We start from the raw sequence: 21091 nt of genomic DNA, 5'->3' as shown, positions 1-21091 counted from the left end.
ATATAAAGCTTTTAAGAAGTGAGCTAACACCGCCACCACCGCCGTAGCCGCCGCCGGATCACTATCCTTATGTCGAGCTTTCTGCAACAAAAGTTGCAGGATCGACAAAAATTAGCAAGAAAGTATTTAAACTGATTACAATAAATATAGAATCAAATCAAATCACTTACAAAAGTGTTACTGCTAGATCCTGCACAGCTTCTTCTGTTGTAACACTGCCCTCTATCAGATGTTTTACTGCTGTCAAGGTCAGCAACTCTGGACTAGATCTGAAATTACAAATGAAATCCAAACTGAATATTGCACAAACAATTTCCTAATGTGACTTCAGATGGGGCTTACGGAAAATTGAATGAAACATTTTTTCATATTTCCTCTCTCAATCATGTCGTCAAAGTCACCTTTTGTTTTAGATCAATTGCTGACAGTAACAAGATAATTCAAACAGTATTTGATTTTTTTTGGTTTTGTTCAACCCACTTCATATTTCCAAGTAATTTATTTGAACATATTTGTTCAATATAAGCTAGAGATAGTGAATTTTCTTAGGCTGAAGCCATCTATCCTAACCTAACATTGCTTTGTCTTGAAATCCGTATCTATATTCCACACTGCTTAAAACTGATTTATTTTTACTTTTTATCATGATTTTATTTTTCAATAACATGCTATTTCTGTAGTCTTCATCTTAAACTTGTGTGTCTTATGTGTATATATTCAAACAAACTTACGTGTCATAAGTGTATATATCCTTTTCAAACTTGTGACAGGAATCTGGAGTCAACTTATATACACCTGGCTGGGCTAAACAGAATCTATTCTTTCCTTTATTTAAATTAAATGATCCAACTGTCCCAACTTTCTTCTCATGGGCAAAATGCTAAAAAAGAAGAGAAATTGTTTAGCCTTCATTTTTAATGGAGTATATATTAAAACATTTATTTTCACTTTATTAAAGATAGTAAGATTCCATAGGGAGAGTTTAATTATTTTTTTTAAAATAAAACGAAGCTAAACAAAACAATGGCATCAAGAAAATAAAACAAACATAGCCCACAAAATCCTTACACAGATAAATTTTCAGTTAAGTGTTCTATTTCATACCATGGTTTACAAACTACAAAAAAAATTGAACATGATTCCAATGACAATAATTCCTTACTAACTAAATTTCACATTTGAGTATCTTAATCAATCTCTTCATTTCAGAGTCAATTTGTAGATTTTCAATTAGTCCACCCCTTTTCACAGTTGTTAAATTTAAAACAAGTCAATAATAGCATCCGTCCTGTATATAATCAATTTACTTACCAACTTAATTTCATGTGAGATACTACATTTGAGTATATATCCAGTCTGTATGAACTTAATCCCTGTTAGGTCTTTATCTGTGACCTCTATGTCAATGGTCTTCTCCTTCCAACACCAGGTGTCATGCATCAAAATGGCTGAAATAAAACAATGGATTCCTCTCAATCTGATACACATGTAAATGTGAAATGTAAAATATTGGATGAAACACAGTGTTTTGACATAAGTTTAAAAGATTATAATATTTTTTTAGTTTTCCCTTAAATGGAAAAACATGAATATTTTACATATAGATGGTAAAATGATGAGGATAATTGTTGGTGTCTCAAATTTAGCACTTGTGGCAATATGGAGGCGGTCAGTTTATATTGGTGGAAGAAGAAAATGTACCTTTTGAAAATCAAAACCTAAAGGAATTTAACTATCCTAGTCAATTGAGATTGAAGATGAACATGTGCAGGATTAGGACTAACAACCTTAGTGTTGACAGGCTGGAAATACAGTAAATGAACTACTCATACTACCTGGCAACAGACAGTTGGAAGGCAAACGCCTGAATCTGACAGATAGAGGTCAATTTGTCGACAAAAAAAGAACCCGTATGTAAAATGTTTACGCCCACAAACAGCGCCACCTATAATTTTTTCTATGGCATCTTTGAGAACGATGTCGCATTCTGTAGTAAATTAAAACATTAAATTAACTAAAACATAGAAAAGTAAGTGTAAAACACAAATTGAAAGATATATTTGCAGATGACTGTTTATGCATGATACGCTGGCAATGTGCGCAATGTCCTTTAATCCAAGACTGAAAATTAGTTTGTTTCCTACGTCAAGATGGCGGATTTCAATGTTTACATTTTTTCACCTATTTATAATCTGACAGAATCTCGTATCCAATCATTTATTAGCAATTTTATTATTGATCTTTGAAGATCATCCAATTGCATTTGCCGTTAGAAAGTGGCTACACGTTACCAGCCGTCGTTACAAAGTAGCCATGTGTTTTGTGGGGATACCTTGGGAATGTTGTGTATTCAAAAGTTACGGTAAAAATCAATGTTATCTTCCTTATATTTCCATCCATACACAATTTATAACAGCAAATACATTCTTAACAGACCCCATAAGGTAAACGGACACATTTAACTGTCTTCTTGAGCAAAAATTCGTGTAAATAAGCCTGATGGATCGTTTTGAATTCAAGCGCAGCAGACAAACACGTGGTAGATTGTTTATGTTTGACAGTTTGTTTACTTGAATTGCACGTTGATGTTACTATATTCTTACCAATAACCTTTATGGTGTTATACTTTCAATAGTTATATAATAAATCTTACCCAAGAAATACGTCTAGGTAGGTGCAGGGACTTCTTTTACTTGGTCCTTAACTAATGAGGGTGTAATGATACATTACAGCATTTTTTGCATTTGATATATTTCATGGACATGTACATAATGTTATTTTTTGTGTACACAAAGAACAATAAAGTAAATGAACGTACATGGGTTTAATTCCTACCCTCATATACATTTTGACTCTCATGACAGGTTGGAACAAATAGAGCAGATAGCAATTGACAATAATGTAATGCTAAAATGCTGATTGATGGGGTCAAATCATCAACATATTTTTTTCTAGTATACAGCAGCTCCTCTAAGGGTTAGTAAGGGTACTACTAAAAGTCCAGTGGCTAAGTCCTGTCTTTTTTACTAATTTATATTATAATTTCTAATATTCTCTTCTGCATGTAGTAAGGCAAAAGCTATTGTTACTCTTATTTTCCTCATTTGCCTTAAAACAATGGAATGTATTGATTGTTGATGTATGTCAGACTCAAGTGACTTGTAATTTAACTGTCACTGCTAACAAAGACTTGGACTCTGGTGATAAGTTTCCAGGCTGTTATGTCATTGGCAACTATACCATAAATGTCAGTTTCCCCTTTATAAGTTTTTAAGAAAAGAATTTAATGATAATATAATAATAAGTTGTAAAAAAATTGTAAAGTTATTAATAAGCACAAGTGACAAATCTAATTGGCTTTTTATTCAAGAAAACCTAGAGGCATTGAAAACTGAAAAGTGACTGTGTTGCAATTTAAAATAAATGTTTTGAACTCAGAAAGTTATCAATATATATAGAGAGTACAGATAATGTTTTAATTGGGCATTTGGGAATATTTGCCTGTTAATTGAAGATATAATTATTATATGCCTTTTCAAATATATATGTGTGGCTCTGAACTAGCTGTGGTTTAAAATCTAAGAATGGAGTTGGTTATCTCCATATTTATCTGATTTATATCAACATCATTGATCCATTATATATACACATATATAAATCATTGTAATACATGTACATTACTTTGCTCTTCCTTTGCCCTTTAATTGGAATAAAATATCTTGTCTTATACCACATTTCTTTATTTTAGTACTGACAGGTTAACTTTTAAAAGCATTTGTAAAGTAAGTGAGTTGATGACAAGCTTAGTCAATGATTGTAAATCCAGATAATATCATGACTTTTTTTTTTATAAAAGTAAATAATGTGATTAAACTGGTTATCTCAATTAAAAGAACTGACATTCTGCTTTGATACTATGAGATTATTTCTGATATAAGAATAATAAATTTCTTTTTGAACTTTGTCCTTTTTCAAAAGAATTCTGAACATACTGTATTCAAGTGAAGTCAGTTTTGTTTTTGTTTAAGACTACTATAACATGGGAGGTGACCACAATCTCTATGTTATACATTGAAGTAGTCTCAGGTTTTTGTAGTCCAATTGACTGCATTTTAGAGCAGGTAAATGTGAATTTGGATTAAATTTGAAGTTGATTCAGTATATCTAATGACATAATACCACTATTTTATTTCAACAAAGCATTTTCAAATTTTATTTACTGGTCAGCTGATGTTATTATCCAATCAATAATTGATTATCAAGGACTTAACAGTTGGTCGCAGGACTTTTGAATTCAAATATAAGAAAGAAGAAAAAATATGAAACAAAACTTCAAATAATACATATAACAGGATTTATGATAACTGCAGGATATATCAGATTACAATACAGCTTTTGTTCAGTGATCTTTGTGTTGATTATTATGTTTTAAATCCATTTCTGGTTCTTTGAAGGTTCAGATTTTTTTCTCTTGATTAAGACAAGCAACAGAACTTGTACAACTTATGTAGTTTCTTATCTCAGGGTGAATCCAGAAAATTTTAAACATAAGTGATGGTATTCTCAACCAAGGATAAAAGGAGGGTTCCAACTATATGCATGATCCCATTCAAATGCATTAATCTTCCATAAAAAGAGGAGGTTTCAATCATCAGACTCCCTGAGATCTGCAACTGTATCTTAAAGCAGCTATAATAAAACAAAAATTGTACATGTACTTCTGGCTACTTCAGATTGATTTTATTTTCAATCTATGGTAATGGTCACAATTTTGAAGACTATATATTTCCTTTTTTTTTCCATATTTTTGTTTAAATGTAATCTTATGCTTCTGCTTCTATTGTTACACAGGTTCTTCTGACAAATGACTGATAAACCCATCTTGTATCCTTCTATCTACTAAAAGGGTGTTTGAGAATATCAAGGATTTGTATAGTTAGCTATACAAATCCTTGAGAATATATACAATATATTCAAGTTTCAGAGAGTCAGTCTGATATAAAATGTTGGTAATTGTCTTCTTTGGAAGTGTTCAAAAACCTGTAAGAACTTGAAAAAAATGTCATATTCAACCTTTCAATGACTATTTTAATGTTACAACAGTAGAGGAACATGGAATATTGAAAGGTATTCAAGAACTCGTCGAAATAGATCTGCAATCATTAATTTTACTCATATTTACTGTTGTGAACTTGCAATTTCCTACGATGCGCGCACCGAGTTATCTCCCTTTGATCTCCGCTTCGCCACGAATAATCTGACAGAATTGCGTATCCGGGGTTTTTGTGACTTGATATTGTAATATTAGGAGCAAAAAATGGTTTTACTTCATATTTTTTACCCCTCAACACGTTACCAAACCTATTTAAGGATTTATTAAGGATTTCCCGTGGACCTACGCAAATTTTCAGAAAAAAGTTTCACTTCGCTTGTGAATTTATAACATTTTAACAATACTTTTTTATTATAATTATATAAAATAAGAAAGCTTATTCAATCCAGAATTGAACACTTTGGTTTTTATTAATGTACGAGTACAAATAAGACGATACGAGTCCAAAAACCACGAGGCATGCACGTTTACAAAAAAATCGTAAACTCTGACCTTTTATCACGTGACCAATGTCTTGAACTTAGAAGCCATTAAATCGTTTGCCGTTCAACTGAGAGGCCCCTTTGATTTGCTGACAATTGAATTTATTTTAAAATGATCAATGAAAAGGAAACAAATTTTATCACTTTATAATTTTCAGTAAGTCTAAAATTTTAAATCTTTAAATCTGACGGACAAACAAAATCCTTGTAAAAAAAATTAAAAATCTGCCAAGTTTAACCCATACAGCCAATAAATCATGACAAATTTCAAAGAAATAAATATAAATAATAAAAACAAATAATTCATAGTTTCTAAGAAACCCTATAAACTAATTATTAATCATAATATTTTTTTATTTGCAAAGATTGGAATTAAAATATTTGATCATGTTGACTGTACACTATGAATCATGAAATCATGAAAATATAAGCATACTGACATATCAATGTACATACCTTTGTATTTTCCTGGCATTACATTCTCAAAATAAAATATGCCTTCTTTCCCAGATTCTTTCACCTTTAAAACAAAATAACATATTACAATGCTTGAAAACAAAATTCATTAAAGTTAACCATTATTATAACTTTGACTTTTATATCTTAATTGAAACTATATATTATCAAAATTATTAAAACACTTATGTTTCTTCATAATCACATCCACAAATTTATTGTCTAAGGGGAGTTAAAAATAAATAGAGATTATTTGGTTTTCTACACATTGATATCACCCCCAAGCCACAATTTGAACCTTTTAGAAGAGCGATCATGGTGAATACTCTAAAAATGGAGTTGTACATCTGCTAAAAGAATTTCAACAAAATGCACATAAAAATGTTACTAAATGCAATACCAATATTACTTGACATCAAAACATGCAATCATAAAATCCAGCATCATCTTTCATTCTGTGGTGAACCCCAAGCATTTATAAGTCTTCTTGTAAATGTTTGTTCATTGAATTGGTTGTGTAAATGTAAACACACAGTTTTTTTGGGTCCAAACCATTGTCAAATTAACTGTATAACAAGAATGTGTCCCAAGTACACGGATGCCCCATCAGCATTATCATTTTCTATATTCAGTGGACCGTGAAAATGGGATAAAATCTCTTAATTTAGCATTTAAATTAGAAAGATCATATAATAGGGAACATGCTTACTAAGTTTCAAGATGATCGGAGTTCAACTTCATCAAAAACTACCTCAACCAAAAACTTTAACCTGCAACAGGATGAAGGAACAGAGAGACGGACAGATAGACAGACGAACACACAGACCAGAAAACATAATGCCCATAATAGGGCATAAAGAAGATGTGGTATGATTGCCATTGATACAACTCCCCATTAGTGATGAAATGACACCGAAATTAACAACTATAGGTCACTGTACAGCCTTCAACAATGAGCAAAGGCCATACAGCATAGTCAGCTATAAAAGGCAGCAAAATGACAAATGTAAAACACTCCAAACGAGAAAACTAACGGCCTAACTTATGCATATTTACCTGAACTGTTTGTTTAAAGTCATCTCGGCCTACAGCCTCTAAGGATACCTCCATAGATCCACACTTCTCTGTTCAATGAGAAAGAAATGTTTCAGTTATATAGTCCTACAGTTTGAATGTCACCTGTTTTATCAACCCCCTCATTACTTAAAAATATTGACCATGGAATAGAAGGTACAGTAATATCCCACATACAATAATGATAGTTAAGAAAACAAATTTCGATAAAATTCTCAAAGATAACAAAAGCAAAAATTAAATCCTAATTTAAGACCTTAAGCATGTGTTAAACATTGTTCAAACTTTATAATGACTCAAACAATTTTTAATCTAGAGAACGTAAGTTTCATTGTGGAAAACACAGAAATTGTCAGCATTTTTATATTCTTGAAGCTTCCTTTTTTCATTATTCTTTCAGTTTTTTACATCAATGATATATATTAATAAATGCAAGAAGATATGGTATGAGTGCCAATGAAACAACTCTCCATCCAAGTCACAATTTGTAAAAGTAAACCATTGTAAGTCAAAGTACAGCCTTCAACATGGAGCCTTAGCTCACACAAAACGCAAGCTATAAACTTATCTAAAGCTGAGAATCTATTTTTGAAGCCATTTTTTGTATTTGACAAAGAATAAGTACCTAGACAAGCCACAGCTCCTGTAACTTTGGCTCTGAACTGTGTAAACATGACATCTAATAAAGGAGCATTAGGTATGATGATAGACTTCTCACTGGGAATAATCTGGAGACCTCCAGCAACCTCTTCTTCAGTCAGGTGTACCTACAAGATAACAAATTCAAGGTCAAATCAAAGTCATAATAATCTGGAGACCTCCAGCAACCTCTTCTTCAGTCAGGTGTACCTACAAGATAACAAATTAAAGGTCAAATCAAAGTCATAATAATCTGGAGACCTCCAGCAACCTCTTCTTCAGTCAGGTGTACCTACAAAATAACAAATTCAAGGTCAAATCAAAGTCATAATCTGGAGACCTCCAGCAACCTCTTCTTCAGTCAGGTGAACCTACAAGATAACAAATTCAAGGTCATATCAAAGTCATAATAATCTGGAGACCTCCAGCAACCTCTTCTTCAGTGAGGTGTACCTACAAGATAACAAATTCAAGGTCAAATCAAAGTCATAATAATCTGGAGATCTCAAGCAACCTCTTCTTCAGCGAGGTGTACCTACAAGATAACAAATTCAAGGTCAAATCAAAGTCATAATCTGGAGACCTCCAGCAACCTCTTCTTCAGTCAGGTGTACCTACAAGATAACAAATTCAAGGTCAAATCAAAGTCATAATCTGAAGACCTCCAACAACCTCTACTTCAGTCAGGTGTACCTACAAGATAACAAATTCAAGGTCAAATCAAAGTCATAATCTGGATACCTCCAGCAACCTCTTCTTCAGTGAGGTGTACCTACAAGATAACAAATTCAAGGTCAAATCAAAGTCATAATCTGGAGACCTCCAGCAACCTCTTCTTCAGTGAGGTGTACCTACAGATAACAAATTCAAGGTCAAATCAAAGTCATGTACTGCTATCTGCTGACATACTGTTTATTGAAAACAGTTGTGAAAATATAAAATTTTGACTTTTAAAATTAAGCATAAAAATAAATTGCTGCACAGTTTGCTAGGAAATACTAAACATGCAATAAAGTTGAAGGGCCAAATAAGTTGCTTTACAGTATTCTTTTTTCTTTCACATGTATTGTAGTATTCTAAATTTAATAAACACTTGTATAGGCTGTACCTTAATCAGATATTTGCCTGATGCAGCATGGGTACAGAATTTTCCATCTTTATCTGTTGCAATGGATACAGCATCAGAATTTTTCCCTTCTGGGAAATAGATGACTCTTCTTTGTGGAGGTACTTGTCTAAGACCCTCAGGAAGCTTATCAATGACTATTTGACCACAAAGGCTGAATCTGTAAGAAATAGATATATAATATACAATACAAGAAATGTTTGTTTCCTTTGAAGTATTCATTTTACCATATCTTAGCTAGTAACCATCAGACTCTAGTGACATTCAGTAATAACCCAAAATTAATAATGTGGTTTCACAATGTGTGAAATTAGAACATAGCTCAATCTAACATTCAGAATTTTTGTTAAATTTGCAAGTCAACATCAAATATGTCCATTTTTACGAATCTTAGGAATCCTTTACAAAATTATATTGATCTCACATCTTACATTTTATATTTTGCACTTTTAACATGAAATTTAAAAGAGTTTTGGCAAAATCATGTATTTCACATACCTACTTTTCTATAAAGAAGTTACTTCAATTCAGAGCTGTTTCAAAACTTAGCAAGCATAGAAATGTCAAAATCAATCAGATGGAAACACTGGATTCTGCCTGTGAGTTAATTGAGACGACAAAGTATGAAATAATTGTTGAGGTTGTGACAGACTTAATCTAGATGATTTTTGTTATGTCAAGATTTAAAAATATGCCAGTTTTCTGTTCATTGGTAATGTCATAACACAATTCATTTTGAAGATTTTACTGTAAACTGATATTTCCACAGATGCCTGTTCATACAGAGAAGTGAAAACCACAAAAAATACCCCAATAATCTTACTTAGTAGCTATAATATCTGGTAGATGTGGAGTATTAGGAGATATTTTAACACTGGTTTCATCAAACAGGATGTTGTCAGCCTCCACTTTGATGATATATGATCCTGTTTTCATATTCTCTAGATGATAAGTTCCATCAGACTTTGTCGTAGACTGTTTTTTTCCATTCACATATACTGCAGCATTCCCAACTCCAGATCCCTATAAAAACCAAATTAAAATACAGTGAAACCTGCGTGAAGTTCCACATAACATTATCTAGCATATTCAGACTAACAAAATTGTGATATTTTTGTAGATATTTTTCGAAATTAAGGCATTTCCAGTAAATGGCGCTGTAAAATCTAAAAATAGCTTAAAATAAAATTCTAATAAGTTAGATTTTTTTTTCTTTTGACTGTCATAACATGTATGCAAAATTTCATTTCATTTGGTTGACATGTTATGTGGACCCACTTATAGGCATTTTGCATGGTCCTATCAAAGACTGGGTGTTAAGGGATAGCACAAAAAGTAATCTCATAACACACGTACAGATTGTCTTTTAATACAGGTCAATTTTTATAAAATACATTTTATATAGTACTATCACAATAAAACAAACAAAATATTGTTTAATCTCCAAGATTATGCTTTTGTATAAAAATACAAAACTCAATTTATTTACAGGAATTTAAAAGAATTACATAACATATACACAGAAAGAATATATATTATAGTGTTATTAACTGGCTGTTTCTGTATTGGCACTGGTATAGATTCAAGGTTTGCTGTATTGGCCTCGAGACCCGTAGGGTCGAGGGCCAATACAGCTGACCGAGAATCTATACCAGTGCCAATACAGAAACAGCCAGTTCATAACACTTTTATTAAATGATTATAAGAGAATTAAAAACCGGAAGTGATCGTCCCGTATTAGCCCATGGGCCAATACAGCTTTTTTCCCGCTTTTCTCTGTATTGGCCCTGTTTTTTCCGTTTCAAAACTTTAAGACGTTACAAAACATTGGACATCATTTAACCTGTTTATTTTATGACTTTAATTTAAAAAATATTATACAAATATTTTTATGCATAACGATTCTTCCAAAGTTAAATAATGGCGTAAGAAAATTGAAAACCGGAAGTGAACGTCCTGTATTAGCCCTAGGGCTAATACAGCTTTTTTCCCACTTTTTTCTGTATTGGCCCTGTTTTTTTCCGTATTGGCCCTGTTCGAAGAGCAATATTAAATCTTGATTTATATTGACAGTGGAACGTTTTTAGTATTGCACATGCTGATTTATCCGTATGAGGGCTTATTTGCTCATATCATTTAATAAATATATATATATATAGCAATACAAAAATTACCTTTACAGAATTGATAACTCTGCCACTAACAGAAAATCCTGATACTTGGAAAGTTTGCTGCAATATAAAAGAAAAAATTAATGAAATAAGGAGATGTGTGCACAAGAAACCATGCCATGTATACAAGAATTAAACATTTCCATTTTGATAAAAACCCATGTAATCTGGTTCAAAAACTAATTTGGTATCCTTTCTATTTATTAAAGTTCACTGTATAATGAACAAGTGTATTAAGGCCATACGATACAGTTTTGAACTATAATAAACAAATTTGTTTAAGGAATGACTGTAATATTTTTTCTGTCTATGAAGAATAGCGGATTGCTGAACCAACGCCTCTAAAGTTTCGTGAAGGTAGAGATTCCTTAAGTGGATACCGACGGTATGCAGGGTTGTCAAAAGAAAGAAAAAATCTAAAACCGGTATCACAACACTTCACATCAGAACATCACAGTAGGGATAACGTCACAATTAAGGGCATAGTAATAACGAAAAACAATGTAAACATTAGACTACGCACAGAAGAAAGCTTAATACACAAGCTAGGAACTGCCGAACCTTGGGGTTTAAATAGAAGAAGATAATATGGCCAAAACGAAAACAACTCCGAGAAAAGTTGAATGCTTTGGAAATTCAGGAGGAAAAAATTTAAAGACACGAATCCAATGTTTAAAATGTAATAAAAAATTCGCCAGCATCAGTACACGCCGCAGACACCACAAGACTTTTCATGAACCCACTGTTACAATTTTTGAATGCCTTCATTGCCCAGCTACATTCACTAGGAAACATGGAGCGAAGAAACACATCACAACTAAGCACCAGGAGAAACCAACTACAGATTTTAATGAGAAAACTGCAACACCAAAAGCCGCAGCTGACCCAATTGCCAAATGGGTTCCACCCGTAGAAGCCCAAACCAAATATGACATAACACCAAAATTTATGATCATGGCAGCGCCACCAAAATATACAGCTCCAACTCCACTCAAAATTCAAGAGACATCAGAGATGCCATCTATGAACATACTTGAAAAAGATCTACAACTCAGTGATTCAGAAGATTCAGATGATGATTTTATATACGTTAAAACAACAAAATCGCTAAAATATACCACCAACAGCTACGGATATCTAGTTGAAGAAATACCAACTTACAAAACTACAAATTGTTACAAAACATACAAGGAACCAACTCAGAGTTCAAGCTAACAAACTGTATGTAATGATGAACCCACAGAAAACAACTGGATGAACCAAGTGAAAGTCCGAGGAATATACAACATTTTTACCAGTGACAAATATTAGATAAGAACATTTCAAATTTTAAAACATTTTATTATATTTTATTTTATTTTATTCTCAAAAACTGTATGACTTTATTAACATATTTCATTCTCTTTCACTAAATACATTCAATACATGTAACCAATAACAACATGGACAATAAAAGAACACTATGACGTCAAATATTTGATGCCGCATTTTAGTACTTCAGAGCTTATTTTTATGTATACTATGTCCTGATGACGCCGATCTAATCGGTGAAACATGTCGACTTAATAAAAATTGCAGATAACATTAGTGTTGTTGTCAATCTAGTGGCTATGAAGAAATAACATTAAAAATGTGGTGCACACTGAATGACATAGTGTATATATACATTATAATAGTAATATTTGTCAATACAATGTTGTAAACCCTGCCCATTGGACCTAAAAGTCTGAAAAATCGAGTTAGGTTAGAGAAACATTTGAATTATTTATTTATCTTTTCATATATACATGTAATTTAATATAAATTTTTTAATATAAATTTTTCTCTAACCTAACTCTAACCAAATTTTTCATTTTCCTGACAAGTGGATTTTTTTTAGTTCCATCAATGTGAGATTTGTTTAAACTCATTTTTCATTGGTCAAAATTTTATTATGACATCAATTTTTTTGGCTTTCTTTCAGCAGTTTTAGTAAGAAAAGAAAGTTTTGTTACATAATTATTTGATTAGAAGAAACTTTAGCATTATCTTCGGTATATAATATACATTGTTTTTTGTGTTGTTGTGTTGCTTTTATTACTTATATACATGTATTGTGTTCTCAGTAAGTTGAGCGACTGCATCTTTCAAATTTCTGCAGTAATCATTACTAAAAGAAATTTTACCTGTAAATTGACTGAATTATGAAGAACCCTGAACTCCATACTAGCAGGTACAACATCAAATCTAATATGTTCTCCTTTAAAAAATGATACCTGAAAAGAATGAGAATAACATTGTGTCATTCCCTCTCAAAGTATTATAATTTTTCACACAGAACTCTTCATACATTGAATAAATAACTACTGTACAACAAATGCAAATTCATCAATGGTTTTAACATTCATTTCTCAAACAGAAGTGGCTTGGTTTTTTTTCTCTTACAATTAAAACTAAGTCTATCATTTATTTATGGCTATTTTTATTTCCTATCAATCATCATATACTTTTTTTTACATACAGAACTTTCCGTATATGGAACAGCATACTATAGGAAGTGCAAATTTATCAATGGTCTTCTAACAGAAATGGCACGTTTTTTTTTCTTTTGAATTATTGCTCAATTTATCATCTATTTCTGGCTGTTTCTATTTTCTTCTAGCAAAAACATCCTTTTCTATACTTACAATGCTATACTCTCCTACAGACAGAGAGGGGAAGGTAAATGTGCCATCATCCTTTGATGTAACATAACATAAAGACTCCTGCTTGTCAGGGGAGACAAATCCTTTTGGAACTGATTTTTCGCAGTCCAACACATCCTAAAAGTAAAATAATAGTGCTAAAGTATTTTCAAGTTAAATTCATTGAATTAAGTGCAACAAGAATGTGTCCCCAGTACACAGATGCGCCATACACACTATCATTTTCTATATTCAGTGGACTGTGAAAAAGGGGGAAAATCTCTAATTTGGCATTAAAATTTGAACGATCGAGGTCATATCATAGGGAACATGTGTAATTAGTTTCAAGTTGATTGGACTTCAACTTCACCAAAAACTACCTCGACCAAAATTTTTGACCAAAACTTTAACCTGAAGCGGGACAAACAGACGAACAAATGAACAGACAGAAGGACAAACAGACAAACAAATGAACAGACAGGAGGACGAACAGACGCACAGACCAGAAAACATAAAGCCCATAAATGGGGCATTACAAAACTGTACAATGAATAACGACTGTGGATACTGTTAATTATTACAGACTGGTCAGGCTTAACCACAATAATGTATAAGCTTGATGATTTTTTTAAATAAGTTTGCCCTAGATTCCTTATATATAGTGTTTCTAAATAATGGCTTGATAGAAGCTTCTTCCATCAAACAATCATTTATCACACTTTATAAATACTGAAATTTGAATTTCAGATACCAGAAAGAAAGTTGAATTTTTATATCAATAGTTTCAACACTTTACCAAATTAATGAAAATTGTTAAAAATTGACTATAAAGGGCAATAACTCCTTAAGGGGTCAATTGACCATTTAGGTCATGTTGACTTATTTGTAGATCTTACTTTGCTGAACATTATTGCTGTTTACAGTTTATCGCTATCTATAATAGTATTCAAGATAACCAAAAACGGCAAAATTTCTTTAAAAATTACCAATTGGAGGGCAGCAACCCAACAACCAGTTGTCCAATTCATCTGAAAAATTCAGGGCAGATAGATATTGACTTGATTAACAATTTAACTTCTTGTCAGATTTGCTCTAGATGCTTTGGTTTCATAGTTATAAGCAAAAAACTGCATTTTACCCCTATGTTCTATTTTTAGCCGTGGCGGCCATCTTGGTTGAATGGCCAGGTCATCAGACACATTTTTCAAACTAGATACCCCAAAGATGATTGTGGCCTAGTAGTTTCAGTGGAGATTTTGTAAAAGATTACTTAGATTTATGAAAAATGGTTAAAGATTGACTATAAAGGGCAATAACTCCTAAAGGGGTCAACTGACCATTTTGGTCATGTTGACTTATTTGTAGATCTTACTTTGCTGAACATTATTGCTGTTTACAATTTATCTCTATCTATAATAATATTCAAGATAATAACCAAAAACAGCAAAATTTCCTCAAAATTACCAATTCAGGGGCAGCAACCCAACAACCGATTGACCGATTCATCTCAAAATTTCAGGGCAGATAGTTCTTGACCTGATAAACATTTTTACCCCCATGTCAGATTTCCTCAAAATGCTTTGGTTTTTGAGTTATAAGCCAAAAACTGCATTTTACCCCTTTGTTCAATTTTTAGCCGTGGCGGCCATCTTGGTTGGTTGACCAGGTCACGCCACACATTTTTTAAACTAGATACCCCAAAGATGATTGTGGCCAAGTTTGGATTAATTTGGCCAAGTAGTTTCAGAGGAGAAGATTTTTGTAAAAGATTACTTTAATTAACGAAAAATGGTTAAAAATTGACTATAAAGGGCAATAACTCCTAAACAGGTCAACTGACCATTTTGGTCATGTTGACTTATTTGTAGATCTTACTTTGCTGAACATTATTGCTGTTTACAGTTTATCTCTATCTATAATAATATTCAAGATAATAACCAAAAACAGCAAAATTTCTTCAAAATTACCAATTCAGGGGCAGCAACCCAACAACCGATTGACCGATTCATCTGAAAATTTCAGGGCAGATAGATCTTGACCTGATAAACATTTTTACCCCATGTCAGATTTGCTCTAAATGCTTTGGTTTTTGAGTTTTAAGCCAAAAACTGCATTTTACCCCTATGTTCTATTTTTAGCTGTGGCGGCCATCTTGGTTGGTTGACCGGGTCACGCCACACATTTTTTAAACTAGATACCCCAATGATGATTGTGGCCAAGTTTGGTTTGATTTGGCCCAGTAGTTTCAGAGGAGAAGATTTTTGTAAAAGTTAACGACGACGGACGACGACCGACGACGGACGACGGACGCCAAGTGATGAGAAAAGCTCACTTGGCCCTTCGGGCCAGGTGAGCTAAAAAAGTGACAGATGAGGATAAATAAATGTCAACTTCTATCTGATGACTTGTATTTCCCTTATTGTACGATGAATGTTTCAAATACCATAAGATATAAAGAAAGTTGAACAAACAAGAATGTGTCCCTAGTGCATGGATGCCCCATCCGCACTATCATTTCTATGTTTAGTGGACTGTGAAAATGGGGTAAAAACTCTAATTTTGCATTAAAATTAGAAATATCATATCATAGGGATCAATTGTACTAAATTTCAAGTTGATTGGACTTCAACTTCATCAAAAACTACCTCAACCAAAAAACTTTAACCTGAAGCAGGACAGACAAAGAAATGGACCAGAAAAAATAATGCCCATAAATGAGACATAAAAATCATATTTACCTGTTTGTTTACAACTTTTGAAAAGAGTACAAAGTTAACTCCCTTGATTGGCTCTCCTTCACTTTGTACCTTTCCCTAAAATCAGAGCAAAGATTTATTAGAACTAAAACAAACTCAATATATTTACAGTATAGTAACATGATTAACAAATAAGACAGGTAAAGGTAATAGCAAGGTTATTTACCATTTGTTTTGTCATATGATTGTAATTTTTTAAAACACTACATAGAAAATGAAAGACTGCGCAACACAAACACCACTTAAAACTTGATACATGTGTGCGCAGAAAAATATCACCTGTGAGTCACATTATGAGACATTTTTTTATTTTTTATTATGACGATTGAGCACAATGATGGATTAAAAAAACTTCATTTGTGTCAAAGATATGTTGGCCTGTCCTGCATAGTCAGTAAGGAACAATTAGCTTCAAAGCTTGAACTGGATTACAGCTCTTTCACAAAAGCATGCAAAGCAAACCTTTGATCAACTTGATTGCTATGTTTGTATACATAAAACAGACTGAAACTCCGCCTACCTATTGTTTGCAAACATCCAAGCAAACATAGCAAGCAATGTGATCAAAGCTTTGCCTTGCATGCTTTTATAGAAGAACTGTAAGCAAAGAATAATTTATTAATTAAAATATACCCCATAAAAAAACATTATCAAATATAAGCATTTTTGCTTCTGAAATTTATTATTTTTTTATGATCTTTAAAACAATATCAATAGCATTGGTGTACATTTGTACTTACCACCACTTGATAACCAGCAATCACTATAGAACTTCCTACATCACCATTATCAGCCGTCACTGTAGCCTTGGCTTGTTGCTGGAAAATATTTATTACAATGTATCAAATATCATGATTGTTTAGAAAGTTTATGTAAAAATTGCATATACTGACTTCCTAAAACATCTGTACAATATTCAACATATTAAAATGCCATGAGTCTGAAATAGTTGTGAATAAATAAGATTTTTTTTTTTCAAAGACATGTTGTTAATATCTTTACATTTGTTTCAATGAGATGATCACCTTGTTTAACACTAATGTTTACATGAAGCAGTTCTTACCTGTATGAATTTATATTTTGGAGACGCTGTTGCTTTTATATCATAATCGCCTGGCATGACTTTACTGAAAATGTAGCTGGAAAAGATATCATACAGCATTTGATTTTGTTATTACATTCTCTTCAAGTTTAATATTGATTTAGAAAGTCTTCCATATTCTTTCTTGAATATGCTGCTTATATATTATAACCTGAAGACTTCTTTGCTAATAGAAAGGTATAGATTGTATTGTCTCACAACTACCTAACAAATGTAAAACTAGAATCTGACATGTTAGCAGAGACTCAGCTTGTACATTTTTGTGTCGCACAAAAACGAGTAAATAAAACTGATGTAAAGAAAACAATTTCATAAATTTTGACACTAGGAATTAATACATTTTTGTTTAGGGACCAGTTGAAGCATGCCTTCTTACTGTGTTGAAGACCCATTGGTGGCCTGCAGTTGTTTTTGCTCTTTGATTGAGTCCTCTCCTCATCTCATTGACATATTCCCCAATTCCTTTCTAAATTTTATGAAATGTTCTGCAAATTTTTGTTAGAATCCAAGATACCAACCTGCCATCTTCAGCTGTTGTAACAGTTTGTAAAATTTCTGTTGACCCTGACTTGTGCAGTGTAACTGTCACACCAGAAGGTCCATTCACTTGACCTTTACTTATGACCTTTCCATTGACAGAGAACCCTGTAAACTTAAAATTTATGTCTTCCTGACGACTGCATGGGTCAGTGGTGCCATCTATCTTCAATTCAACACTCTCAGGTTCTGTAATATAAAAACAGTAAAATCATATCTAGATTTAGATAGCACCAACCAGTTAAAGTTCTGATCAACAGATATCAGAAATCAATTTCTCAAACCAAATCTAAAAGTCAGATATTTAGTTCAGACACAGAGGCGAGCTGTACATACACTACAGCATAAAACTATATGATCCAGCTATTAATCATATATATTGAGAATAGTACATGGTATGGATAAATAGTTACTTCCTATACCACAGATGAAGGATAGAGATATCTGTTTTATATGAGTTATGGTAATAGTTTTCTGACTGAATTTTAAAGAGTCCTGTTTATTTAACAGTAAAAATATGTATCTCTGACAGTGTTCTCTCCAGAACCTTTTAGAATCATGGTAATCACTAATGTGATGCTATTTTTTTTAATGTTCTGCTATCTGAATTGGTTTTCTTATAGATTATGTTATGGATGTGATGCTATAATTTTTAGAAGCAAGACATGCAAGATGGTACCGTAAAAATATATACATATACAGTGTTCTCCTTTTTTCACTAAGGTAAGGTGGGTGTTTTGAAAAAAACACTTGCAACCGGTTGATTTTTTTTTAATATTTTCAACCGGGTTGATTTTTACTGTGGGTTGGGGTCACAAATAGAAGGATAAGAATTGTATTCACATATAATGGAATTGAACCATTCTTCTGCTATCACTGCTAGCCTTTCATTAAAGGATTTGACAAATTAGTTTTGTGCATCTCGAATAGCAGATCATAATGGCTTTGGCAGGACTCCCTCTTCCTACGAAGTCTGCTAATGCATGGCCTATCCAACCAAGTTTCTGTCATGTTCCTCGCTTTAGTGCGGTATTTTTGGCACACAGAACAGTATTATCCTTCTATGACGATTATACATTTTAAAGTCCTGTTCATATTTATCACCGACCCTCATATGAGGGGTAATCTTTCAATGTAATGACTATCCCTTTTATGAGGGGTACATTTAAAGAGAAACAGATGAGGGGTAACCTCTCAATGTAATGACTATCTCTTTTAAGAGGGGTACATTCAAAGAGACATTGATAGTGGGTCTTCCAATGGATATAAACAAGTGCCTGTGTTATGGACAATCTTTTAGAAAAGTTGTATCAAATAAAACGATTTCCCCCTTTTAAGATAATAAATCTAAGTTTTTCTTTATCTTTTCTTAAACAGTTATATGACCCATTGCCTGATGGACAGTCCCTAATTTTAGGGATATCCCCCATTTTGAGATTGTTCCCAACCTGTTTATCTTCGCGATCGCCTGTGTGCCTTTTCTGTTGTTTTGATACTTTTTTTATTAATTTCAACAATTTCAATTCAACTATCCGTTTTAGATGAATTATATGGCTTAGAATTTTCCTTAGCACCATCGTCATCTGCCTTTCCATTCTCCCGATTAATAAAAGAAAACATTGAAATTTGACGATCCGCCATTTTTGTCATTGAAAAACAAACTTCAAAGCGCGATTAGTATTTAAAATTTTACGGTGCGGAACCGAAAAAAAAATCCAGAATTTGAAAAAAAAGCCGACCACCTCCTGAAATGGAAAGGTGGTCGGCTTTGAAAAGAAGGTGGTCGGCACACCCGGCTTAAATGGCGAATGGAAAACACTGATATATTGTAGTAGCATGTATAGAGCTTCTGAAGTTTTATAAAACTACATTAAATTTGACACTTATAAACTTCATAAGCTCTATATATATTAGATGTGACAGTGAGTTAAAATACTCTTCGTTGAAGACTCAGAACTTCAATTAATTCATTGTTTTTACTCTATATAATTAGTGAGAGGGAAAAATGGATTTGTAAATATTTAAACATAGACTAGACATAAATTACCAAAGCTCCATCCTTTAGGTGGTTCTACTTTCAGTTTAAAGTCAGCTTTGTCATACAATGGAATGAGATAGTACCCAGTGTTAGGAGCACAGTCTGTCTGATACTTTACACTACCATGCATGGTATACAGCTTCACCTGAAAACAATGTAAACACTTGATCATGTTAATAATAAAAAACAATATTCATACAACTTCACAAAGTGCCGAAATGACTACATCAGGCGTCGATTTAACCAGGTGCTGATCTGGCCACACTGGGTGCCCATTTGTCATGATTTGTCTAGAAATTCAATACAATACCTAGCTGCGGAACGGACTATTGTCCACAAATAGTAAAAAAATAACATAAGTACTTAATGAGCTACGGTTCCTCAAAGTCAAAAGGCTGTATAGATAATTCATTATTCTATTTTTGGCTGGATCAACTTTAAACCTGATCGACTTGGCCGGAATGGACTTTTAGCCTGTTCGACTTGGGTCAGAATCAGTTTGGGGACAGAACGACCGGATACATTACAATGCTAATGTCAAATTATGATGCTTACTTGTTACAGTATTTTTGTGATTTTACTTTTTGTTACTGACACTGAATAACTTACTTCAACTAAAGAAAAGTTGATATCGACGTCAGATTTGACAAATCCCCCACAACCAAATACAGAATCGCCATTTATGTGACCGATTAAGATGGTATAAACTGGTGCTAAAACACAAAATAAGAAGAGATTAGTCCTCATTTTTCTTCCAAAGCCGGCTGTCAAAGTTATCTAAATGCTTTGGATCATCTATGCATGAATGTGTTCTTTAAAACGCAAATCTGACCAGCCACTAAATATAAAACAATTCCGGGATAGAAATTAGTTTTTAGGTCGATCTTGAATTTGATATTTATTGAATTTATTTAACAAATATATATAAAACAGC

General features: G+C 32.7%; 1 protein-coding gene across 2 annotated transcripts in view; it reads right to left on the bottom strand.

Annotated features, from left to right (window-relative positions):
* The window catches only part of LOC134701615 (BOS complex subunit NOMO1-like), a 52106-nt gene extending 31151 nt beyond the window's left edge, over window positions 1-20955 (bottom strand). For both annotated transcript variants that reach the window (XM_063562753.1, XM_063562751.1), the window contains exons 1-17: window positions 20767-20955; window positions 20167-20302; window positions 18101-18308; window positions 17544-17619; window positions 17221-17298; window positions 16463-16537; window positions 13728-13862; window positions 13227-13316; window positions 11065-11121; window positions 9714-9913; window positions 8873-9050; window positions 7751-7892; window positions 7108-7175; window positions 6052-6115; window positions 1312-1448; window positions 732-880; window positions 171-269 (exon numbers count right to left, since the gene is read on the bottom strand). In XM_063562753.1, coding sequence (XP_063418823.1) covers window positions 171-269; window positions 732-880; window positions 1312-1448; window positions 6052-6115; window positions 7108-7175; window positions 7751-7892; window positions 8873-9050; window positions 9714-9913; window positions 11065-11121; window positions 13227-13316; window positions 13728-13862; window positions 16463-16537; window positions 17221-17298; window positions 17544-17619; window positions 18101-18308; window positions 20167-20302; window positions 20767-20904 — 2030 coding nt within the window. In that variant the 5' untranslated portion in view covers window positions 20905-20955. The remainder of the gene's footprint in view (window positions 1-170; window positions 270-731; window positions 881-1311; window positions 1449-6051; window positions 6116-7107; window positions 7176-7750; window positions 7893-8872; window positions 9051-9713; window positions 9914-11064; window positions 11122-13226; window positions 13317-13727; window positions 13863-16462; window positions 16538-17220; window positions 17299-17543; window positions 17620-18100; window positions 18309-20166; window positions 20303-20766) is intronic.
* Between the last annotated feature and the right edge of the window lie 136 nt (window positions 20956-21091).

Source organism: Mytilus trossulus, unplaced genomic scaffold, assembly GCF_036588685.1.
Source record: "Mytilus trossulus isolate FHL-02 unplaced genomic scaffold, PNRI_Mtr1.1.1.hap1 h1tg000247l__unscaffolded, whole genome shotgun sequence".
NCBI lineage: Eukaryota > Metazoa > Mollusca > Bivalvia > Mytilida > Mytilidae > Mytilus > Mytilus trossulus.
This window is presented reverse-complemented; position numbering and strand designations above follow the sequence as displayed.